The 25,939-nt window shown below is 37.7% G+C and overlaps 2 protein-coding genes across 4 annotated transcripts in view; both read right to left on the bottom strand.

Annotated features, from left to right (window-relative positions):
* The window catches only part of sik2b (salt-inducible kinase 2b), a 44,196-nt gene extending 27,377 nt beyond the window's left edge, over positions 1–16,819 (bottom strand). The window contains exons 1-4 of the mRNA XM_065281225.2: positions 16,395–16,819; positions 14,685–14,801; positions 11,080–11,143; positions 3,926–4,087 (exon numbers count right to left, since the gene is read on the bottom strand). Of these exons, the coding sequence (XP_065137297.1) occupies positions 3,926–4,087; positions 11,080–11,143; positions 14,685–14,801; positions 16,395–16,532 (481 nt within the window). The 5' untranslated portion in view covers positions 16,533–16,819. The remainder of the gene's footprint in view (positions 1–3,925; positions 4,088–11,079; positions 11,144–14,684; positions 14,802–16,394) is intronic.
* Positions 16,820–18,057: 1,238 nt separating this feature from the next.
* laynb (layilin b) lies at positions 18,058–25,284 on the bottom strand. 3 transcript variants are annotated; one of them, XM_065281228.2, is made up of 7 exons: positions 25,011–25,284; positions 24,102–24,399; positions 21,664–21,821; positions 21,493–21,540; positions 19,827–19,913; positions 19,206–19,311; positions 18,058–19,106 (listed from the first exon to the last, which is right to left on the bottom strand). In XM_065281228.2, the coding sequence occupies exons 1-7, from the start codon at positions 25,084–25,086 to the stop codon at positions 18,815–18,817; spliced, it is 1,065 nt and encodes a 354-aa protein (XP_065137300.1). In that variant the 5' UTR covers positions 25,087–25,284; the 3' UTR covers positions 18,058–18,814. The 3 variants fall into 3 exon arrangements, with proteins under 3 accessions (XP_065137300.1, XP_065137299.1, XP_065137301.1); XM_065281227.2 differs by having other exon boundaries at positions 19,206–19,323; positions 25,011–25,282; XM_065281229.2 differs by lacking the exon at positions 19,827–19,913 and having other exon boundaries at positions 19,206–19,323; positions 25,011–25,283.
* Between the last annotated feature and the right edge of the window lie 655 nt (positions 25,285–25,939).

The following is a 25,939-nucleotide window of genomic DNA, read 5'->3' as shown; positions in this document are numbered from 1 at the left end:
TTTGCAGTTTTTTACCTATCCTATTGAAATGTACCTAGATACTAGCTACAAAATTAGCGGCCGCAAAAAAAAAAAATCAAATCGCCTGCACAGAGTAGGGTTGTTACGGTATATCGTTATGGCGGTATACCTTGATATTAACTTTTACGATTAGCATACCGTAAACATTTGCTTATACATGGTTTTGGAAAAAAATAAAGCAGATCTCACCTGCGCTACTATGCACATGAAACTTCATTCGGAGTGACTACTAGACTCCATTCATTAAAGTACGGCAAATGAAATGTCAGAGACTACAAATTCTATCCCCTGTCTCCCACCAAAAAAAAGGTTAAAACCTACAGTATGGGAATACTTTAGTTATACAAAAAACAAACTCCTTGAAGATTGCTATCCAGTTTGCAAGAAATCTGGTCGAAGAGTGGCTGAACAAAAAAGCACTTAAGCCCATTTAAGTGATTTCTATTACAGATCAATTTTAGTTGAATATACTTAGGCCATATAATAAAAACTATACATTTCACTCACCATATGACGATGTGAACAAATGAATATATCCAGAGCAGCTCTGAGAGAATATAATGAGTATTTTATCATTTTATTTAAAAGAATAAAATTAAAAGAATATAAAAAGATTAAGAATCAAAGTTTACTTTTTTCGCAAGTTTATTTTTTTCCAAAAAAGTTTAATATAATACACCATATGTTCAACCCAAAACCCTATCTGTTTTTTATTAATTAAAGGGTCATTGTAGCTAATAACGATAAGTGTTTAATACCGCCAAACCGCGAAACCGTGATAGTTTCTGAGACAATTATCATACCGTGGAAAAATCATACCGTTACAACCAGAGCCATAGTTCACAGAGAAGCTAGGCAAAAACGCATAGATTATCGGAGTCGATTTTCCCCGCTTATGAAATTGAATTTGCCTAGCTTCTCTGTGAAATACGACTCTGTGTAGTAAATGCCGCTCCATCTGAAAGCAAGTGATGCCGATTTACTACGAAACAAGGAACCGGCTTTACTGATGAAACACGCATGAGAATCGCAGACGATTTATGCACAGGTCTAAGGTCTGCTCTGTGTTTTTAGAGAAGACCTGAACATCTTGCGTGTGTGCATTCAGTCCTTTTCTAACCTCCCTCGGTTAGCCAAGATTGCTTGTGACATCATGTGGCTGGCGGTAGGTTAATTTTCATTAAGTCAGACCTGTTAATCAATTTTGAACGCACATTTTAACAGTTACCTTGGTGTCTTCATTAGATAACAAAGTAAAATAAATTGAGCATTGAGCCAAATTGGTTGCCAAGCCACAGGTGTTTCTTTCGGTCTGACTGGTTTAAAAACACGTCTGGTCGAGTTAAAATAAAATTGCCACTGGGTCGGGTCGAACTCAGTGAAATTTCCTCACATTTGTCTAGGGTCCGGTCTTTCTTAAAAAAATAATTTTTATTCAAGTGAGGTAAAAAGTGTTTCGGGTCATTTCGGGTCGGGTACATTTCTTTGGACCCAAGAAGACCTCTACTAAACAATCGTGTCTGCCGCACTCCATCTGAAAGGCCCTTCAGTCATGTCTTCTGTGCAAGTCTGCAGGAAATTGCAAGGTGTTGCACAAGCCAATCAGAGCTTAATGACATATCCGGTTGTGTCAGAAAATGGAGGGGAGCATTGTTCACATTTGTGCGGGTGACGCGAAAAACAAGTCATCCCACAAGTAATCAGAGTGAGTAACACAATGCGGATATTTTTAAACCCTAAAGCGTGATTTATAGTTTTGCGTAAGACTCATGCAGAAGGCTGCGCATCAAATTTTCATTTATACTTTTGCGTCATTGTCTGCGTCGACATGCAATTACACTGATTGCAGAAGATTTGATTCTACACAGAAGTAAAAAAATTCCCCTTAAGATTATTTTGTAGATTAATATATATAGTCATTCATTTAATGGTTAATTTGGTCAAAGTAAAAAACTATTTTATTTCTTTTCCAATAAGAGAAGTCGGTGACATTCAGAGATGTTACAAATTGAAGATGTAAAGCTTGTGAGACAAATGTGAAACCGAGCGGGGGTTACGTTGTCACTCTGATGTAAAAAGCCGGTATGATTAGTCTGTGTCAGTTTAACTGACCCATTTCATCAGCTGAATACTGAGTGCAAGCAATTGACGTCAATGCTTCAGGCAGTCCAGCAGCTACATTGCAGGGGTGAGACTCACCATTCAATACAGGAATCACTCAATAAAACAGGAGTTTAACTTCTACAGCAGAGTCAAATTTACAGACACCCATATCTGCTTGATGTCTTACCTTAAATAAAAGCCATTATTGAGGTCAAAAGCTGTGACTCTCATAATTTTATTAAACTATGAATATTTATTGGATTTGTGCTTGAGGTCAGTTTTGCAAAACTGGAGATCCAACTCGTGACAACTTTGGTATGGTTTCCTAACCGCTAGCCACCCTCAAGAGGTCTCCCACTATATTTGCTCATTCGAGTGAAACAATTCAACATGAATTATGAGAAACAGATAAACTTTTGCTTTATCTTGTGATGTAACAATTTTAACTAATCTGTTATCACAATAAGTTACAGGATTTCCTGGTTATTAGATTACAACTTCACAGTGTTTGCCGCCTTATCAAAATGTCAACCCTCGATCTTCACACGGTCAGAATCGTTTGAAGTGAAACATAAAAGGCAGATAACCTTTGCTTGAGGGACGACAGCTCTGGACACTTCCCGGCGCATCAGTGCAAGAGCTAAAATAAAAACTGTGTGAAATCTCAAGATCTAGCACTGCGAGTTTGGGTAGGGAGCAGGTTGAGGTGTCAGGGAAACACGGCTGCGATACTGAAGACTATTTTGTGTAAACATTTTGTACGGAAATGAAAATGAACCTTGGTTGTCATCTACGAGTCATTGCAGAATACACCTCTGTGTACTTGAATGAACAAAATCAAAACTCAAGCTTAGCTTTCATTAAGTAACTAAATCACAGTGTCCCATAATTATAATGGTGAGTTCAGAAAAACTTGGCAAGGGAAACTCCATCCTGAAAATACCCAACCATTCTGACTACCACTTTAGTTTAATATTTTATAACCTACTGTTGCATCACTAAATTTAAGGCTCAACAACTTTAACACAATGTGGCATTTTTACAAATTTCTTATTCGGATCATCAAACCAAAACAGAGGTTGATTTGAATAAATCATGCAAATGACTTCATACTTAGTTTTTTACATGTACACAGGTGTACCCAGTTGAACACACACAGTCTTGCAAAGTTTGACGCATGCGCATTGAGGCAATTTGCAATACCTCTTCTGGCCTTAATACTATATGTACCTGTGCGTACAAAGTTGCATTACGCGTTGCAACCTTTCTGAGGTCCGTACATCTGTACCTGTGGTGAAATCTTCAACCTCACACGTGAATATCTTGATTCATTGTTACAGTATGTGTTTACTAAGATGTCCTTTAATGTCCTCATTTTAAAACCATGCTTGCTGTAACATCTTACACAAAGTATTATTTTAAAAGCAAAGCAGACCAAACTACATGGCTCTGTGCCATAGGCAGTTTATATGTCCAATGGGTTTATCCTAGCCTTCATGTTTTATTTCATTTTGGCTTTTAGAGCTCGTAACTAAAGCAATAAAACAGGCTGTGCAATGGATAAGGACAACTGCTGCAGAAGGTATTTTGAAAAATTGTACATTTCTAAAATACAACAGAAAACTTGCTCATCTTACTCGCTTTTATTGCAAGTGTGCCGACGATTGAGTATGTGCCAAAGACCTTTCAATCAGACTATCAGACTACACCATGTCTGGAGGAGAATAAATCTGCTTATAATACCTTTGTAGGCGACATGGGCTTTAGAAAAGGACAGTGTAATAGTGACAGTCTTTAGTACCAGCAATCTTGATGTTCATGTGTCCATCTAGCAGCAGGTTCTCGGCCTTCAGGTCCCGGTGGACGATGTTTCGGTTGTGGCAGTACTCAACAGCGGACAGGATTTGCCAGAATTTACGCCGGGCCTCCGGTTCGTTTAGCCGTCCGTGCTTGGCTAGATAATCTATATAAAGAGAGAAGATGTAGTCAGCCAAACTAAACAAAGCACAGACATTCACTTTTCTTAAATTTTACATGGACGCATTTGGCTCTTATTTAGCGCGATTCATTTTATTAGCATGCAAGTTCTCTATTAAAAAAGCGTCATCAGTTTACATTAAACCTGAAATCAATCAACTTAAAGATTCGCCGTCGGGTACTGAAGTCCAATATGGGTTACAATAAAACGTGGCTGGACAAAAAAGCAATAATTTTAAAACCACGACCACGCTTTGTACCGGGAAAGACTCCGTCAGTGTGGTGTGGCCAGTGGCAGAGATTGATGTGCCACAATAAAAAGGCTCTGTGGTGTGTGAGAAGGGTAAACATCCCCCCGGATGGTGTAATCATGTGGTCACCACACCCCAGAGTGCTGGGTCAGCCCCTGGCCCTCGGCCCCAGGCCAAACCTAAAATCCTCACACATTCATACTCGCCCTGAGATTTCACTGAGGTGAGGTGGCAAACGGTATGTGTATGTGTGCGTACAAGCAAGAAGCTTTCCTGAATACGTTGTTTTTGCCATCTCAAAAGCAAATCAATTTTCAGACCAGAAAACATTTTGTGATTGCAGAATTACCTTGCATAACCTAGGTTTACCTAACGTTGTGAAAGGTGTGTTTGTGTGAGTTCAGGGTTGGGAGACCGGGTTATTATAAAAATGGCAGATTGTCTGAGAAAGTAGGTTAAGTCTGTTTACTGTTTACACTTGCCGTGCTTTCTGAGAATGTGTTAATGTGTAATGCGCCATGAACTGAACGCATATTAGCTGCTAATCTTATTGCTTGCGCGTGTGCCACGTGTAAAGATTGACCTACAATGAGACTGGCTAATTCTGAACCACACCAACTGAATTCATTTAATCTTTGTAGTTCCTGATTCATTCTGTAAAAATGTTACCATGTGAAAGATTGAAATTAAAGTGAAATAAATGATGAAAAACAAACTTTGATGCTTTAATAATTAGATTATAAGACTTTATCTTGGATTTCATAAGTACCAATAGGTACAATTGTAACAATAATTTCGTTATGCTGCGTTCACACCAAACGCAAAGCATCGCGTTCCTCGCACTAGGTTACTTGCGGGATTTAACTTTGTGTCATGCAAATTTTTATCTTGAGTTGAATATTTTCAACTTGTGGGAAGACATGTTTGAGGCGTATAGCGCGTTTTAACAATTTGCATTGCCGCGAACGAGTTTACATCTATTTGCTACTTTGCACTGATTTGTATGTAATCTATTCGCACAAATTGTTGAATTTGCGTCTGGTGTGTACGCTCAAACAGACGGGTGCTCAAGAAAATGTGAGAAAGCCACACTATTTACAGCGATGTGAACCTACAGTACTAATATTTTTGGTATCACAAGTTCAATTCCCAGGGACCACACATATTGATAGCACTGCAAGTCACTTTGAATAAAAGCGTCTGCCAGATGCATAAATGTAAAATGTAATTTGCTAAATTAAAGAGTTTTTATTAGACACCAGGTGCAAGATTTTGAAATTGTGCCCCGTTTCAACAGAACATTTCTAGAACCGTGATGCTAATTAAAAAACACCTGACAATGAAATGTCTCGTATTCCCTCAAATGGCCGCTGGTAAATAATCTATAATCTCCACATTATACAACTCATCCAGCTGTATTCACCCTCACTTCTGGCAAACACAGCGGACTTTGGCCAACTAAACAAAATATCGGTTTGGTGCCAGCCTAGCAGGTTATTGGGGTCTCCTGTGAAATGGGCTCATTGTGTACGTGTGACATGCACTGGTCTTCTGCATAGCCATGTGAGTGTGAACGGAACTGACCTGAAAGAACCAGCTGACCTAATAAAAGTCACTTCTGCTTTGAAAGCCATGCGAGTGGAGTTTCACTGACACTTACAAATCAAAGTAGCAGCTGTGCAAAACTGAATAACTACCTGAATAAGAAGAAATAAAGGTGTATATTTTCAGATAAGAACCTTAATTTTCCTGACAAGGATTCATTTTATGTACTGCATGTTCTGTCAGCATGATAGACAGATCAACCTTTTTCTGAAAGCATTGTATGGCTGTGGAAGTATCATACAGAGTAAACATACAGAAATAAATTACACTTTTAGAAATAAAGTTGAGCACCTTTGTACCTCTAAGGTACATAGGGGTACTTCAAAGATTCATGCAGCTAAAAGGTACCTATCTGTACCTAACTGGTACTGTTACGACACTTAGGGTGTATGTTGTATGTTTTCTTTGTGTTTTTTTAGGGGATGATCAGTGATCATCAGGGGTGGTTGGTTATGCCCACCTGTTGTGGAGCAATGAGGACAGCATTTAATATTTTCTCACTCAGTCTTTACTTTTTGCTTCTCAATCAGAACAGATTGTTTTCTTTTGTTATATTGTTTTTGTTGATTTTGGAGTGGCTAACTAATTGTCTATTAAATAAATATTTTCATTTTAAAAATTTTAATTAAAAAAGCAACGTGTGATTTTTCTTATTGTGACGATTTATGAGCCGGTCGTGACAGGACATAGTGTGTCTGACATGTTTTCTTGTAAATGATGATTTTTTTCAGGCTCTAATGTTTGGGTTCAGTAATTTAACTTTAATGGTAACGAAAAGGTTATTAGTCAGTAATTAAAATGTCACTTTAGTCATTTCACTGGTATTATCCAAATTTGACTCTCTTTTACTGCAAAACCCTCTAAGTACAAATATCTGAATAAAAGTGAAAAGCTCAAAAATTAAATCAATATCACTGCAAAAAATGACTTTTTCACTTACTTTTTTTTGTCTTGTTTTTTCAACTTATTTCAAGATTTTTTTTCTTATTATATTGGTAGATTTTTTTCTTAGTTAAGCACTAATTTATATATTTGTAAATTTATTTACATTGCAAAAAATGATTTTCAATAAAAAAAAATCTTTTTGTCTTGTTTTCAGTAAAAATATAAAAACATTCTTAAATAGAGATGATTTTTCCTGATGAGCAAAACGACAAAAAAAGTCTAGTTTTTAGACCAAAAATATAAATTTTTTGTGATATTGTGCATCAAACAAGCAAAAAAAATCTGCCAATGGGGTAAGTGAAAATCTTGAAAATTGTTCTTAAACACTAAATTAAAAAAAAAAGAATTTGCTTACCCCATTGGCAGATTTTATTGCTTGTTTTATGCACAAAATCACTTAAATTTGATATTTTTGATCTAATTATTTTCGATCGAATTATTTTCTTGGGTCGTTTTGCTCATCAAGAAAAAGCATCTTAATTTAAGAATTTCTAGATATTTTTACTGAAAACAGGACAAACATACCAAGTAAGAAAGTCATTTTTTATCAAGGTAAACCTCCTTTAACTGGGTAAATAAAAACTTTTGCACCTTGACATCGTTCATCCACTTAAAGGACTCGTTGTGACTTTTAACAAATTCTGGTATTTTTGAATGGCCCGAAGCCGAGATTAATCAGATTTGAAAAGAAAATATTTGATGAATGTACAATACGTGCGAAAGCATTCAGTTAATGTAATTATCTAATTTTTGACAGATGTGGTGTTTAGCGGCTTTTATATCTGAGCTCTTAATTTCTACTGTCTGGACTTCATACATTTACATCCTCTTCATATTAGACAGACCTGAGTCATCTTTTTTTAAATCTTTATACAGTTCAAACTCTAATGCTAAAACCTCCATCTAATATTGACATACTAAAGAAACAGCTGCGGGGCAAATGAAAAGGGATTGAGAATCTGAGTGCAGACATGCGTGTCGACTGACATATCCTCCACTTCTAAACAGAAGCTTTCCCCCAGAACTGGATTTTCTAAAATATGCGTGGCCTACATTTCTCCCCACCACTTCCAAAATTCAAATCGATGTCCCTTGGCTTTCATGTAGTTTTCCCTCTCTTTCCTGCTTTGCCTGTACCTTCTCCAGCTTCTGCTTATTCGAGGTTGACCCAATTTTCAGGTTCCTCTAATGTTGCTGCTGAAGCTTTGCTTAGCTGCTGGCGCTAACGGGTCGATGCGTCACTAAGCTCCACCACTGGGGACTAAACTCAGCACACATCATGACACTAAATGCTGCTCTGTGTCTCTCCCTTTTCCCTGTGACAATTATCTGATGGAAGCGAGTGCTTGAGTTCAATGCGGGCAAGAATTATGGGTAGTCAGCAGCACACAGTGCTTTCATAAAAAATACTTTTGATGATTTACTCACTCCTATGTCACCCAAGATGTTTATGTCTTACTTTGTTCATTTGAGAAGAATTAAAGTTTTTTTTTTTGAGAAAAACATTCCAGGATTTTTCTCCATATGAACTTTAGTGGACCTCAACAGTTACTTGCAGTTTTAGTGCAGCTATAAACGGCCCTAAATGATCCCAACTGAGGAAAAAGTGTCTTATCTAATGCTATCTCATGAGAATTCTTACATATTTTATTAGTTGGATAATTCGCATGAAATCATAAGACCACATTTGTACGTTTTTTTTACGATTTGCCTTGACCCCTGTGACGCTGGGGTTAGGTCCAGGGTTAGGTTTTATTGTTCTTTTTTCATGAGAATCATGATTTACTTCGTATGAATTCATAGGAATTAGCCAACTCATAAAATATGTATGAATTCCTCTGAGATTAGCAAAACAATCTTTATTATCGCCAAAAAAAGTATGTTTAAACCACAACTTCTCGTATTGCCCCAGACGAGTAACGCGCCAACATGAAAATGATAATCATTTAAAATCCTGGAATGTTTTCCTCAAAAAAACTTTATTTCTTCTCGACTGAACACAGAAAGACAAAAAACATCTTGGATGACATGGGGGTGAGTAAATTATAGGATTTTTTTGAATGAAAGATGAATATTTATTTTAATGGATCCAAGATGTTCTAACTTTTATAGCTTGGGATCATCTGTATACTTTTGACCTTGAAGTGATGGAACACAAAAGTTGCATAATCATCTTGTGCAACTCCACATCGTGGGCATGTCATGTATTACCAGACAATAAAGCACTGTGATCTAGATAAAAGACTGTCATGTATGGTAATCATCATGTGTCATGTTATGTTGGCTGACTTTAAGTAACCGACCCTATTTGCTTGACCTGGCAACCTAATTTCAAAGTGTTTCAGTGGACATCAGTTATCTCACCCTGTTGCAAACTTGGGTGGGAACAAGACGTTTGACCCAGCCACACAGCATCCCTCTTTAAATCTTTTTCAAAACACATTGAACATCAGGGTCATGGCGTTCATACTGTACACCACAACTACAAATAGGTAAAAGCATTATGTTAAATGTTTGCTTATTACTTTACATTTTTAACTGTAATAACTCTAAAATAAACTTGCATTGTTGCGCAAAACATGATGGTTCAAAACGGCATTGTTCTCACTTTCTATACAGAAACGGACACGTGTACTTACATAAAAAACAAACACACACACACACACACAAAAACCCCGACCCCTCAGGGTAGGAACAGTTTCTTGGTAACATACCACATAGCCGTGTACTGTGAAACAGACATAGTATTATGTAAGAATAATGTCTGATGATTATGTGAGTTTTCACAGGTGCAGAATAGCAGCTGTTATATGAAAGTCAAAGGGATCAGTCAGTGGAACGCTCAAAGTCTACATTCACACCACATTTACCTTTAAGCCAATCTTACATGTGATTTTACTGCATGACTCTCAAGGTTTGGCCAGTATAATCCCAGCCTTTCGGACAGAATTCCAAAGCAACGGACAGACAAATCAGCTGAGCTCTTCTATGATCATTTCTGACACATTTCTTGTGACTATGATGGTTATTCACACAGACTGTGTTTGTCGTCTGAGCTAATTTCGGCTTGACCTTTGTCACTATCATCCGAAACCGAGCTGGTTAGTCTGAACGCATACGTTTACAGTCTCTGATATTTGGAATCAGGATAAAAGTTCAGTGAAATTGATAACGGGGGGATCATTTTGATCTGCTAGAATGAGCAAAGCTGCACGTCGTATTGAATCAACAAAAAAGAGGGACGACAAATGCAAACAATTGCACTAAAAGTATGTCTTATGAGGACAATCTCATTTATACAAAAACCTTGACCCATATCTTTCAGTGTTTTTATTCCATGAAGCCTGCAAAATTGGCACAAATAAAGCTGGCACGTGTATCACACCGGCATATGGTATCATATATTGTAATTATGGGAAAGTATCGCCCAACAACTTCAGAAAACAGTACGTATCCCGATACCAAGGCTACGATACTATCCACATTCTGATACAGGTGAAAAGTAAATGACATTTCTTTTGAATTAGCTTTCACGCTAAACATATCAAAAGAGGAACAGAAAGAAAGAGTGCAGCTTAAACTGCCTTTCATTTTATGATAATAAATTTAATACACGGGTCACATGCATAACTTCCATATGGATCCCGGCTCAAGAACGTGTGTGCTTGACATCGAGGATCGTTGTGATCATGGCTAGTTTAACTTTGCGCGCTCGCAAATGTTTTTCTCCGGCTGTATATGCTTTGCACATGCTTATTCGACAATCGATTTAATTCTTATTGACCATTAATTGAAGATCTCTAGTAACAAAATAAAATTCACATAATTAGTCTGGCTGGGTATTGCAACCAATTTCTGGTATTGATCATGTAAACTAAAACATTTCAAGCATTAGTTTACCAGCAGGGTCCCGTAACACCATCCCTGTCTGTCACTGGCAAAAAGAACAATTTAGCTCCGCCCACTGGTTGAGCTAATGCTTTCTTGTTGAAGTAATCACAATGCTTAAACATCCAATGTTTTATAACAAACAAAGAGTCGCTTCATTTACAATTTTCAGAGAAATCATTTGAATGTAAGTACTCAACACGCAAGTTATTACACAAACATACAATTATTATTATTATATAATAAGTAATAACAATAAATGTCACAATATAATAAAATAATTACTTACCAAATATTTCCCCATTCTTGGCATACTCCGTCACTAAGTACAGCATGTTCTTGGTCTCCATGACCTGCGTGGTAAAAAAGACAAAGGATATTTCTACCATATCTATATTATAGGTTGAATCTTTCCTTATGTCCCATGCAAAATCCTTTTTTAAAAAGTAGGTTGAGTCTATGATTAAATCCATGCTACACTTGGCACCCGACAACTGAGGTATCCCAGTTCAGTTGATAGTATAATAAAACTCATATGAATCAGAGCGGGATGCTGGTTTAATCGTAGGCTCAATTCACAGTGCAATGTCAGAGCCAACAATGTGTAGGAGGACTCCAGAATTAGCACAAAAAAAAAAATTCATGAATAGACCTAAATGTAGTGAGGACATGCAGAATATTGCAACTCAGATTCATTCACTGATTCTAAAATAAACACTACAGCTGTGCATTTATATTAGGGATGTTCACATTGAACGTACGTAAGAAGAGTTTATTTACATTTTGCCACTTTTCTATCCTTTATTTGTGATGGCCGGTAAATAATGCGAATCATTGCTGCCCTGATGGTGTGGTAAAACTTGGCAAAAACAATGCAAGGTAGACATACTGACCTGGAACAGCGTAAACCACATAGGAAGTAAAATGTCGAGATATGCAATGGGCAACATTTTAACATTACTCCACTAAGTGGACCCGTTGTCCTATGTTGCGCTGCTAAGAAGAGTCATGTGATCGCGGGTGGAGTGACGTCATTTGTCAGTGTCCCAGTTTCTATGACGCATGACACGTCTTGGGATGGGAATATCCGATCTGTCCGCTTACATTGCGGATGCGAACGCATGTATCCGATTCATATCCGATTTATTTCCACATATAAATGAAGCCTGAAACTAATTGGAAAATATCAGAATCTATGCGCTTTTTTCCTTCTTACACCTCCTGGTTCTGTTGTTGATCTAGTGCTGCTGTTTGCACGTTCAAATTAAATAAAAGGTTTGTATTGTTTTCACCGCATCACAGACAACCGTCACCGTATTTTTACTCAATGACAATTTAATATTAAAATCTTACCAGTTAATGATTCATGTTCAGTTAACAAGCTGCGGTTGATGGTCATGAAAATTAACTGAAATGAACATCCCTATAGTCAATACTTTTTATACCTTAGGTTTACTGATCAGCCCAATTTCTAATGAAACGTTCTGTTATGAATCAGCCTTATTTGAGCTCAGCTTTTTGTTGAAGATTTTATGTTTTTGCCATTTAAAGGCATTACAGGGGTGACTAATAAAATCACCAACTAGGCCAGAATATGAATCATCTTTTTTAACTCCTAGGTACTTTTCTTTCCAGATACAAGACCTGTGATCTCAGAGCTGTTTTCCGAATACTATGACCACAAAGATTTCTTATTCGAATTAGATGCCAAATATGCAAATGTCTGGAAATAACTCAAATGATCTCAAGCGGGTAGTTGATGCTACACTAGCTGGCTGTCTGTTTTCATGACAAACTGTTGGTGGTGTGTCACATTAAGCTGAAGGATGGGTCACGCTTTTGCTAGAGAAAAATGTGGATAAAGTCTCTGCCAGCAAAAATATGCTGCCTGGAGACCCACATAAAGGATTTTGGGGTCAACGATGACTTAAAAAAAACTAGGGATGCACCAATACCTCTTTTTTGGAATACGAGTATGAGTACTTGCATTTCGGTACTTGCCGATACCGATACCGAGTACTTAATAAAAAAAACATGATTTAAATTTACAGGTAACAGCTTTAGTCATATAATTTAACAAAAAAACAAAGGACTAGTTTTCCAGTTTGTTGTAAACTCTGCCTCTTCGGGCAACACAAGAGGCATTAACCCCTTACACGCCGCTCAAACATAGACATTTCTCAGACCGTGGTATCGATTCCAGGTATCGGGGGACTTTTAACATGTACTTTAGAAAATGTGGTATCGAGGCCGATACCCGATACCAGTATCGGTGCATCCCTAAAAAAAAAAAAAAAAAACCATATCACAATATACTTGTTTATCACAATATAAAAAGCTCAGATGCAAAAGCCGCTGAATGCCACCTCCATCAAAAAATGAGATCATGATATTAACAGAATGCTCTTAGCATGTATTATACGTTTAACAAATGCTTTCGCTTCAAATCTGCTTAATCCAAGCCTCAGGTCATTCAGAAATACCTGTGGCAGAATCCGTTAAACACCACAATAATTTTTCAGCAAAATCCTCTAAGTGCACGGAAGAAGAATTGAACGGCATGTGTACATCAAGGTGTAACAGTTTTGTTACCCGGTAAAAGGAGGTTTACAGAATATATTAGGGAATTAAATGTATTTTTGAGCCTTTTACCTTAAAAAGGACAGTGAAGGGTAACTGGAGAAGTGAAGATTTTTGCATGTACTTAGAGGGTTTTGCAGCAACATACAGCCAAATTTGTTAAATACCAATGAGATGACTAGGCATTTCGATTACTGAATAATTAAAGGCGGGTGCATGATCTCTTAAAGCCAATGTTGACATTTGAAATCACCTAAACAAACACACCCCTACCCTAATAGAATCTGGGCCTTCTTTTGATAGACCCGCCTCACACATACACAACCCAGGCAATGATGTTGGTTAGTAGATACGCCCCTTACTGCTGATTGGCTACAAGTGTGTTTTCGTTGTCGTCCCGACTCCCTTTTCCAAAGTGTTATTTAAAAATCATGCATCGTGCCTTTAATGTAAAATTACTAAACCTAAACATAATAGCCGAATAAAAAAATGCTCATTTAAAAGAAAACAGACGCATCTAGAGGGTTTTGCATCTGAGCTATTTATATAGTTTTTAAATTGGTGGATGTAAACCAAAGATCATTCATATAAAATGCTGGGAGCACACATACAGTACAACGCCTTAAAACTAGGAACGCCTAGGAATTCCAACAGAGCAAATGTGATTCAGTATGAGAGAAGTCTGTATGAGAAGAAAATGATTTCGTAATGCAGCAAACGTGTGAATGGATGCAGAACACCACAGCAAAAATCGACCATTTGGTACTGCGTTACGTATTTGTGTGAATGCGTTGAGCAGCTGACTGGTGTTAGGGACCCGAACGGTGGCAGATGGGGCAGAGGGAAACCGGGGGTTAGAGATGAGACAGCAGGGGCCTGCGGAGCGGCCCTCTGTTTATGGGTCCTGACAGGAAATGACTAATTGACCCATGCCGTTTGAATGGAGTAACTGTTGGAAATAATGATACACTATGATTACACGGCAAGGCTTGGACTTCTGCCCCTGAGTTGTATAATAATGAAGTGCTATTCACATTCCCAAAAACCAATGTGACCTAAAGCCTTACATAATGCTGGAGTGAAGTCACACCAGGGGGGAAGTTATCTCATCTTCAGCTCGAGAGTGTGAAAGATCTCCAGCTAAAAACCAGGCCGGTTTCCAGCTTGGTCATTTCAGTGTGTGAATTTAAATGCGTTTGGCTTTAACTTGGAAATCTGGTAGATGTTTGTTTGGGTTTAATTTGTTGGCTGTATCAAAACCTTTTGGCATTGAAAGAAGTGTACTTTATTAGCTTAATTAGGCAAATGCATTACCTGGTACAGTTTAATGATGTGCGGATGGTCCAGCATTTTCATAATCTGTACTTCACGATAGATCTTCTCCAGGTTTACGGCATCCAGCTGTGTCTTGTCAATGATCTTTATAGCCACCTGTTGAATCAAAGGCACAAAGAGAAATGTACATTGGCATTGAGCCTAATGCCTCGAGCTACTCTTCAATGCGCTCTCGGTTTAATTCATTAGTCTTTTTGCGGAACGCAGTGCCAGTCTATCCAGTCCATGCCAATCCCAGCCTAGATCAAAGGTGGATTACACATGAGCAAAGAAAAACAAGACACCTGAACATCTGGTTGATGTCTTAACTGCTGAATTAAGTTAATGATCCAAATTATCCCATCATCTTGCAACAGATTTTCATCGTTTGTCAGACAAATAGGAGAACAGAAGCTTTTAAAATTTCATAAACAGTCAAGCCACAGCACTCTTTGGGTTGTAAAACAGTATAATGTTCATAAAGCAAATATACAGTAGCAGAAAAACAGAACTGATTTCGATACTTTGACCTTTATCATTACACCGATAAAGTCTTTATGTTTTACAATGTTTCTTGTTGTTCAAACCAAGAAATGCCAATATAAAACCAAACCTAAAAAACATCTGATATACATAAAGGAATACAGACTGCAACAGACACAAGCACAATACATCTGTCATTATGCACCTGCCTAAATTTTAATGCTAATTGTAACATGCATGTTACACCGATTCAATCCTCATATATACATAAAGCTAACAAACAGTAGTGCCAAACCAGAAGAAACACAATATCATGAGTGTGTATAATATAACAAAGCACAGAGGATGTACAGGGAAATCACCAAACACAAGAGACTTATGGGAAGTGCTGATAAAATATGCACTGTGGTCCCTGCAGAAATAAAGCAGCCCCAGAGCAACCATTGCAGAGATGCATCAGCTGTGTACAACATAATCCAATACCATCTTTACAAATTTACATCTGCAAATGCAGTCTCAAAGACCGCAGGAGGCCACTGACCAGGCGTGAAATATGAAGTCTTGCACGTACGACAGCATTTTACCATCTTAAATACATTTTTTGCCGTAAAAGAAACACATTTATAGTGACAAGCTGCCATGTGTCCAATGCTTAGCAGTGTTTCTTTGCAAATATATTATTAAAAAATGACTATGGTTGCTTATTAGACATGATTAGATTCAACCTTGTCATTGTGTGCAAGTAAGTTACAGGGTCAGGGAAGTGCAGTTAGCATCTAACCAGAAGTGTTTATAGTAACAGTATATACTGTATACTGTACATGTGCGTGTATGTACAGGGCATTATGCAACCATTGCACAAATCAACAACAGGATGGCCCACATTAAAGGGCACTTAACCCAGCATGACTTCTTGCTATTGTCCAGTGCATTTCTCTTTCTTTCTTTGTTTTGTGTTTACACTAAAGTTGACTTGTCAGAGGGATTAGACTGTTAGGCTTATCAGTGCATGCAATGTTGCATATGCTTCAGCTTACTGTCTGTGAGACAACAGGTTGATCTAAGAGTAACAGCAGGTTCCTACTATAAACACTGAAGTCCTCATGCAAGCTTGTGACAGTTGACTATTGTGCTTCTGCTAAAACTGTAAAAGTTTGTTACACTCAAATCTTTCTACTTCCTAACAGTGTTTTTACGCACGCGTAAGTGGATCGCAGATCAACTCACCTCTGTCTTGGTTATACGATGTCTCGCCAGTTTCACAACCGCGAAATTTCCCTTTCCAAGAGTCCGTTCGATGTCGTAGAAACCCACTCGGACCGGAGCGCGAAGCACTGGCTTTTGGTGACAGTCAGCCATCACCATGCTTTTTGTGAGACGCCCGCTAAAGATCTGCCACTTCAGCCTCGAGATAACGAGGCTAAAATGTGTCTATCAAAAATAGACCCGGTAGAAATCCCGCTCTGCCGGCCAGTTTGCTTGTTGACGGCCCGCTCCAATCTTACCAAGAGAGAGGGAGAGAGAGAGAGAGCGAGCGGGAGCGCGCCGATGTGTCACGCCACCTTCCCTCGATACAATAGTGCTATAATATTTCAGTTCTGTTTGCTCGACTACACGAGTTGACTCGCAGGAGGCATCATGTTCTCTGGTTGACGTACATTGACGTCAGAGCCTATGGGGGTATTTGTACAGGGGGCGGGGCTTCGGAGCGGTTCCACACTCGGGTGCCAATTGGTTTCCAAGGCGACGAGACCCACCTCTTACGTCAACCGGCAGAATTGCTATTCTAAAAGAGCGTCGGCCTGTTTGCTCGAGCGCCTGTAGTTGATAGCTGCCTGTGAAACCCTGTCGACAGCGACTTGATAAAGTCTTGCGCGTGCTTCACTCGAGGAATGAGAACGAGTGGGACGTGCTTTTCGTTGCGTTATCTATGTAAACGGTGTTATCAGTCGATTATGTGCTTGATAATTTTATTACAAAATTTTCCTTTAATTATTTTATTGTTTGTTTGTTTATTACTATATCATTCATAAACATTAGGTAATGCGAAAAGCAACATATTTTTACGGCATTTATTCATCTTTGTTTATGTTATTTAACAGATATAATTGTTCATTATTTTTAGTTCATTGTGCATTAAGTTAATCTTTGTGATAAAAAAATGCATGTTGCCTACTATGCATGTAATAAAATATGTAAACGTTCTAAGATTAATAAATGCTTAAAAAGTGTTGTGCATTGCTAGTTCTTGTTAACTAATGTTAAATGCTCTTTCATTTGTCGCTTTGGATACGAGTCTGCTAAATGATTAAATCTTATTTATTCAAATTTAGGCCCATGGCATTTTACGAACACTTCACTTTATAAGGGTTTTCATTTCGAAATTGCAAAACTCAAAGCAGGTGTGCAACAATTTTTAAAAATTCCATAATTTTTGTAAAACAGATGATTAAACTCCAGCCATTAATCTCATAAAACTGATGTAAAATATGTGTGAATTTAAATAGTTATGCCACACCGAATTATTATTAATCTGGTAGTTTTATTTCGTATTCATACTGAAAATAAACAAATGCATTTATGGCTCACGAATACCTTGTGTGGTAAGCAGTGCCATTCGTTTCCTGTCAAATGGCGACATCTCCTGGCAACATGCTGAAGTCATCAAGATGTCATAAATATTTTCGTCTTGTTGCAATACTGCTTTCTGACGTCAGGACAACTCGCAGATTAATGATGAACTTTAAAAGAAAACGCGAGTTTAACACTCACAGCTCACAATATCACAAACCGTGTCATTATAAAGGAACACAATGTAAAACTTAGTTACTCATGTCATGTAAACCTGAGTACATTTACATTTATAATGCATGGAAAACATGCATGAACATAAGCTTCAAACTCTTTATTATGAAATACAATAAGTCAAAATATTATAAAATTGATACAAATGTATATATAAAAACATATAAAACACACATATAATAGGCCCATTTCAGCTTCTATATACAGTACAGGTACAAGTCAAACTTGTTGACATTATAAAAACAACATGTACAATCAATTTACAAGCATGCTTGAATTGCTCACATTTGCTTAATATGGCACTCAAAAGTTAAAATCATATTTAATATGTTACAATAACCAATGTCCTGTACATTTATATCATTGCTATGAGTCATTATTTAGTTTTTTGTTTAAAACAAAGAAAAACATATTTCAATAGTAGATCCTAAAGAAGCCCATATGTTGCTTCTGCCCAGCACATGTGAATAAGCAAGCAGATAACTTTAACTTCAACTTTAAAACCAAGGAGCAACAGTGGGCATTAGAGACAAAGGAATGTTGTTGTGATGAGCTGTGAGGTCATTGCGCTGCTTTGTGAATTTACTGGAGGGTCACGTTCCAGGATACCAGCTTCCACAGAGGAAGTTCTCACAATGTGATGACACCTAAACGCTTCTTTGTACAAGTCCTACAGTTATGGGAATCATTGTACACCCTCGCAAGCTTCCCAATCCTCCCCACCAGTTGACACAGTGAGCATCAAATCAAGCATACATGCTGGAGATGAGATTAAAAATGGAGGGAGATCCAGCCATGCTAGAGAGAGAGAGGTCAGACTTACAGTCAACATATAGCGTGATTTAGTATCCATAGATGTCGTTGTCCACCCATCCAGCCTCTGTTGCAGTGGAGCTCTCATAAATGTCATTGGTAACAAACCCACACTGTGTGGTGCTGCTCTGAACGTTCTCATAGTCCTGACCGCTTGCAGATGTAAAGATAAAAGGTCTATTAATGTCAGAGCTCATGTATTCCAAATGAGCTACGGGCTGCTTCAACGTGTCAGTGTGTTCGTATTCGTTTTGACTTTTTGGAGGTGCGGTGCGCACCCACTGCCCTGGAACCGCATATATTATATTTTGCTCTTTTCTCCTGCAAAGACAGTTATTATGAATATTACAGTATGTACAGTAGCATAACAGATGGAGATAACAAAGTAAATGTTATGAATGTTAGCACTGCATTACTCACCTCTTGGTCATTACTCTAAAACAGAACACCCCTGACACCACTAATATTAACAGCAGCATTACAGGTACAGTAGCCAGGAGGATGTAGTAAATATTACCCGTGTCATCTGAAAATGAAACTGAGAAATAAAACCAGACATATTCAAAAGGCTGTTAACAATGAAACAATCAGTATATTAAAAATTAAAGGTGTAATGTAGGTTTTTAGCGGCAACTAGCAGTGAGATTGCGAATTGCAAACAACCTCAATTTCGAAACGCAATGAGAAGCTACTGTACGGTAGCTGCCACAGGACAAACATGTAAAAGTTGCGAAGAAACACGCTCTGTAGAACAGTTTGTCCATTTAGGGCTACTTTAGAAACATGACAGGGACTGCCATGTAAGAAGACCCTCGGTGTATATAGATAAAAATGGTTCATTCTAAGGTAATAAAAACTATACGGTTCATTATGTAAGGTCTTTATACATCACTGATAATATTGTAATGTACATTATATTGTGTGTCTATCAATAGATCCTTCTAAAAATCCCACATTGCACTTTTAAGAATTTTTTATATCAATATCATAAAATGATATTGATACTATGGTTATTTAACTCATTGTTCATTACATCATTACCTGATGACTCTGAGAGTTCTGTGTTTATCTTGTCATTGTCCCTAGTAATAGGAGGATGCTTTGGTATTAATGTCAAATCATCATGACCTAAAATCAAGCATCACAGTAAATGATGTATCAGCTTCAAAGATTTCTACAAAGATTCCTGATCAAATTCCATTTCATTCAGCATGGATTGACAAAACGTTTCGAGAATGACAAAAATATAAATTTTCTGCTGCCTCAGTTTTTATCCAACATCAACCATTTATCGTATCATCAAGAACTTCAAGGAAAGAGGTTTAATTGTTGTGAAGAAGGCTTCAGGGTGCACAAGAAAGTCCAGCGAGCACCAGGAGTGTCTCTTAAAACTGATTCAGCTGAGGGATCAGGGCACCACCAGTTGCCACTGAGCCACTTCCCTCCAGGAAAAACATAAGGGACAGTGTTATAATCCGGAAAAAGCTTGTCTGGAGAAGAAAAGGTAAGCCCATCAGTAACCGTAAAGCATCCTAAAACCATTTACATGTGGGGTTGCTTCTCAGCCAATGGAGTAGGCTCACTCACAATTTTGCACATCCATGAATAAAGAATGGTACAAAAACTTCCTCTGAGAGCAACTTTTCCCAATCATCCAAGAATAGTGTGGTGACGAACAATGCCTTTTCCAGCATGATGGAGCACCTTGCCATAAGACAAAATTGATAACGAAGTGGCTCAGGGAACAAAACATCAACATTTTTGGTTCCATGGCCATTAAACTCTGAGACCTTGACCTCATTGAGAACTTGTGGTCAATCCTCAAGAGGCGGGTGGCAAAAAAACCTCAAAAATCCTGACAAACTCCAAGCATTGATAATGCAAGAATGGGCTGCCATTAGTCAGGATGTGGTAAAGAAGTTGATTGACAGCATGCCAGGGCGAATTACAAAAAAGAAAAATCAACACTGCAAATATTGACTGTTTGCATAAACTTAATGTAACTGTCAATAAAAGCCTTTGACACTTATGAAATGCTTGTAATTATACTTTGGTATACCATAGTAACATCTGACAAAAAGATGTAAAAACACTGAAGCAGCAGACTAGAATGAATAAATGAATGAATGAATGAATTAATGAATACTTATGTCATTCTCAAAACTTTTGCCCAAGGCAATAGAATCATAATGCAAATCTGACTTTTCAAAGAGGCTGTTATTGAAAGATAAAGCAGTTAAATGCTTTACTAAACTTTACAACCCCGTTTGTAGCAAAGTGTGCTTGCTCATTTCACACGTGGATGCTATTTACATATACAGTCAGCGTTAAATAGAAAAAGAACAAAAAATTTTCACATTTAATTCTAAGGGTCATAAAACTAAATTATAAAATTTAAAATGGGTGCAATCTATACCTATATAAACAGATTTAAGGTAGGGGAAATATTGATAGAATGTGCATATCCACATTAATCCCAACTTTCGTATAATCAAGTATTTTAATTTAATGAAAGGTCACTATAAATGCAAATATCTCATACATTATATTTGAACACTTTAATATTCCTACTTTTTATATTTATGAATTCATATAAACTAGTCTATTCAAGTGCAGATTAAATAGCTTCTAAAGACTTATCACGCAGTGCTTGTTAAATTTATAAACCATCAAAAAGCCCCAAACTAGCCCAAATGTATTTGTTTACCTGTGTGTGCGGTCACATTATTTGCCGGAGTGGAGACAAGATGTTTCTCTAAACACACAAGGGACAACAAAACTTCAGTCTTTACATAATCTTATTATCCTTGTTTGAACTTAAACATGTCTCAGATTTGTTGTCTATGCTAAGTGACAACTAACATTAATAAAGGCCTACCATCTGAGTACTTGCAGATAAAATTATTTTTGAAATTGCAGTTATAGTCAATCCACTTGAATACGTTGAGCTCCTTCTGGCCAGCAGAGTTGGAGGATCGGTAGAATAACGCCACACATTGATCACGGCCACACGAGGGCTCTGTCACCAGCCAGTTCCTAAAATACAAAGCACACATAACCATCCTACTAAAGATTGCACACTACACTATTTTAAGACGACAACAGATGAGTCTGTCTTGCTTCACAGGCTTCTTTGATAAAGGAGTATTGCCAAAATATGAAAATTCTAATAACTGTACTTTGTGTAGACTGTATGACTCTCCTATGTGTAAATGACATCCTTTTTTCAGTTAAACACAAAAAAATTTTTTATATTAAAGCTGCAATCTGTAACGTTTGCCTCTCTATCACCATCTCTGTTTGAAACATTAAACTGCAGGTTCCTTGCAGAGTTTTTAGGCGTGTTCAACTTCATGCAGCGCAGCAAGAACCGACACATGGATGACATAAAAGTAGCATGAGAACGATTTGAGAAATCATACGAAGAAGTTTGCTTTTGACTTGTCTTCGCTGAATGTCATCAGGGTTTGCAGTATTGCGTGAAATCAAACACATAAAAAAATTATATATTAGAAAAAATGTCATCTAAACGAATATCTGACCAAATTAAAATTTGATGATGATATTGACTATTGCTGTTCAGGGTTTTCTTAGTTTTAACAACAGGTGATTTCCCAAATGTCAATGATGCTTGCCATTCAGAACTCTTCAGATTCGAAGGAGCCAACTAGATGAAATTCTAAGCAACTGTTGAAATTAACAAGCTTCCACAAATAAATTCATTACCATCCTCAGTACCCAGTCACACATGCTATATTGTAGCTGGGTCCTCTTTTATCTGTTTACAGTCATGATGTAACAACCAATGAAGAATGATGGCAAACTGTCATTTTCCATGTAATCTGATCTCTTTTGTTTTCGCAAAATATGGCTAAAAAAATTTATCATTCTCCGAAACCTATTTTTTTAAATAAAACTTTGCGTTAAGCTGAAGAAAGGAAGTCGTATACATCTGGGATGGCCTGGGGGTGAGTTAAGGGCTAAGTATGGTCCACTCTTTACATGCATGCAAGCGTCTGCGTACAGTACGGATGATTTTTATCATCAGAAGAGTGCACACATGCAGTCCAGTAGATGCATTGCATTTTGCAGCAATGCGCATGCGTTAAATGTCTGTGTACATACATGCACGAGACAAGTAACGTATACTTTGCAAGGCTGTGTGTTCGACTGTGCACGTACGGTCGGGTCGCGTATACGTATAAAACAGACTGTACTTCGGGCTTAAATTATGAGAACATTTTTTGGTGAACTGTTCTTCTGTTATTACCTTTTAGGAAGTTTTAGGAAGTATTTGTACAAAATAAAGTTCTCTTAAATAACTGATCTATCTGATTTTACTCTTCACATTGATTTAGCAGTGCCGGACGATATTTGTTTGGAGTGTCATGTTTGTGGCTTGTCATCGCATTCGGTGCGTCAATGTAACCTATGTGCATCATGCATCATGTCAAAATATGTGCCTGCTGCACACACATACACAAAATACTCACAACACACAAACTTAATAGTAAACTCTGATTACACATGAGATTAAGCGAGTATCTCGCAAACACAAACGTTTCTTTAATCATAAATCTGTTCGAAGCGTCAAAAGCAGGCACGTATTTTTAAATGACGCATGACGGACATATGTCCACATGATGCACCAAACACATATTTTTACTTGACATGACCCACATGACGGCCTAAATACATGTTTTGACGAGCCATGCATCATGCGCCCTCGAAAAATAAGTCACCAGGCGCCACTGTGATTTAGTCATTAAAATAATATTTGACCTGAATAAAATGGTTTCCTTACTGAAGATCAGTGGTTCTCAAACATTTTGTGTGCCCCCCGTATACGGTCAAAGATATTTAATATAAAGAAGATGCAAATTAATGATATGAATACAGAGTGATATGAATGGAGAAAATCGCAACAGTCAGAATGGCCGCTCTCTAGTCCCGCCTCCAAGGAAAAATAGCCAATCGTCAATCAGAATCCTCTGGGAGAGAGACTTTGCGCATACACTGTCTCGTTCTTAACAAGATCTGTAATTGTTGCAAATATGGGGGCGAGTGAGTCGACTTCCTTGAAAGGACTTTGGTACTGTGCTTCCCTTCGTGCCCCCTCCTCAAAGAAGTTAAACAAAACTTTAAATTATACAATGTAGTGCCGTTGGTTACTATCCTTATTTTTCTGGGCTCCCCCTGGCACAATCTCATGGCCCCCTGGACCCAGTTTGGGAACCAATGCTGTAGATGTTATCACACAAACAACATGTTTAAGCTATTAGAGAAAACTGTTTTCAGTGTCTGCTAATCTCCTACCTGAATGTGGCTCGACTGTTATCCAGCCAGTAATATTGTGATGAACAATCTGCACCGGAGTCTTTGTGTATCTGTCTTCTTCGCAGCCCAATCCAGAAATCTCCATCTGAGGCCTTGAACTCATGAACAAACCTCTCCACCAGACGCTGCTCGTTTTCAGTCTCAATGCTCAGCAGCTCTCCGGCATCATCCCTGCATTTCTTTCTGGCGGCCTCAAAGCTCACCCTGAGCCTGCTGTCCTGAAAACTTGCGATTTTATAGCAGGGCTTTTCTGTCCCTCTCCGGCATATCCTCTGATCTGCAAACCAGACACACAGTTCAGAGAAACACTATGTTAGTGTTGAGCAAAAAGTGGGTGCTGTTCTGGAAATACTGTAGGAACGGTTAGAGGAAAGTTGGCTGAGGGAATATTGTGATGAAAGAAGGAAAATTGGAAACTATAGTAGGACTGTCAGGCGGAAAATTGTCTCAAGTACAGTCATGTGTGCTACAGCCGTCATAAATCCACCCTGACTAACAAACAGCGTGCTGTGACCAAAACATAATCTTCTTAAAGGAATAAACAAGCAAGCTTAAAAAAGAAAAAGATCTACTATGCATTACAAAGAAAACTTGACGAAGCTGCAGAAAAACGTTTTGTTTCACGACCAAGTTGCAAACTCAGATCAGGCAATCAAAATATTTCAGCATCTTTTTCAAAACAATAAGAGCTTTAATAAGCTGTATTGTGAATAAACCGTTGTCTGTCAGCCAAAACCAAAGCACTAGCGTATGCGCGTGCTGTCCAACGACTCCATAGTCTCAAGATTATTTTATTAAAACTATACAAGAGCCATAAAAACTCTGTGGTCGTTTGAATATCGCTATGCATGAACCGACATTTTACACAACAGTTATGCAGACACTCACCATTGAACGCTTTCGACGCGCAGCCAGGCTGAAAACAAAGTGCCAAAACAGCTCCGATCACTTTCATGAACTCCATCTCTACAACATAGTTTCAAAAGGCGTGAGATTACCACCAAAGGACGCGTCCAGATGACTGCTAGACTGTTTCCAGTTCTTGAGAAAACCTCCGTTGATAGAACCAAACAAACAGAGGTTGCAAAGTTACGACTCGAGTCGAGAGAGAGGCGAGTAAAGTTGCGCTTGTTAGCAAACCATCTTTAGCCTCGCGCTGTTGCGCCTCTCGCTGTTGCAATTTGCCTTGATTTTCTCACCCACTCATACTTTGTTTTTTTCTATAGTTCATTTATTTATTACGCAAATTTTTACAGTTTATACCACATGAAAAAATACGGTATACATTAATGCTGTATTGTAGTACTTCTCTTTGTTAATATTATTGCATAATAATATAATACTTTAATAAATACCAAAGGTTTAAAAGCACTACATTTCTAGGGATTTTACTAGGGAGTTTACTGTAGTAAATACTGTATTTCTACAATATTTTCTCATTTTAACAAAAAAATTTCACTCAAACCACAAAATAAAGGACACTGGGCACTGCCAGTGTAAACAAAATAGTTAAAATATGAAAAGATAATAAATATGTCAACAAATTTTATAAATATGAGCTATGTTTGTTTTCTTTTGTGTTTATCATAACTAACTAATTTCATAGTCTATGTACTTTTTACAGAATATTTTGGTCACTGCTAAATTATAGTCTCCCTTCATAGAAATTAAAGTAGCCTTGATCCTCATTTTAAAACGACTCCCATGTAAATAGTTGTATACTGAAGTATAGTATATGAAAATCTGACCTTTTTCATGTTTAAGTGCAATGATTGGGTCTCCAGTGCTTCTATCAGCCTAGAAAATATGAAAATAAC

This window comes from Paramisgurnus dabryanus, chromosome 8 (genome assembly GCF_030506205.2).
Source record: "Paramisgurnus dabryanus chromosome 8, PD_genome_1.1, whole genome shotgun sequence".
NCBI lineage: Eukaryota > Metazoa > Chordata > Actinopteri > Cypriniformes > Cobitidae > Paramisgurnus > Paramisgurnus dabryanus.
The sequence above is the reverse complement of the archived record's forward strand: the minus strand, read 5'-3'. Positions and strand labels throughout refer to the sequence as shown.

Coding starts and splice junctions, on each gene's coding strand:
- laynb (XM_065281227.2), bottom strand. CDS start 25,086: ATGGAGTTCATGAAAGTGATCGGAGCTGTTTTGGCACTTTGTTTTCAG. Junction 24,400..25,010: donor CGCGTCGAAAGCGTTCAATG/GTGAGTGTCTGC, acceptor TCTGGTTTGCAG/ATCAGAGGATATGCCGGAGA. Junction 19,914..21,492: donor TAATGTGACCGCACACACAG/GTAAACAAATAC, acceptor GCTTGATTTTAG/GTCATGATGATTTGACATTA.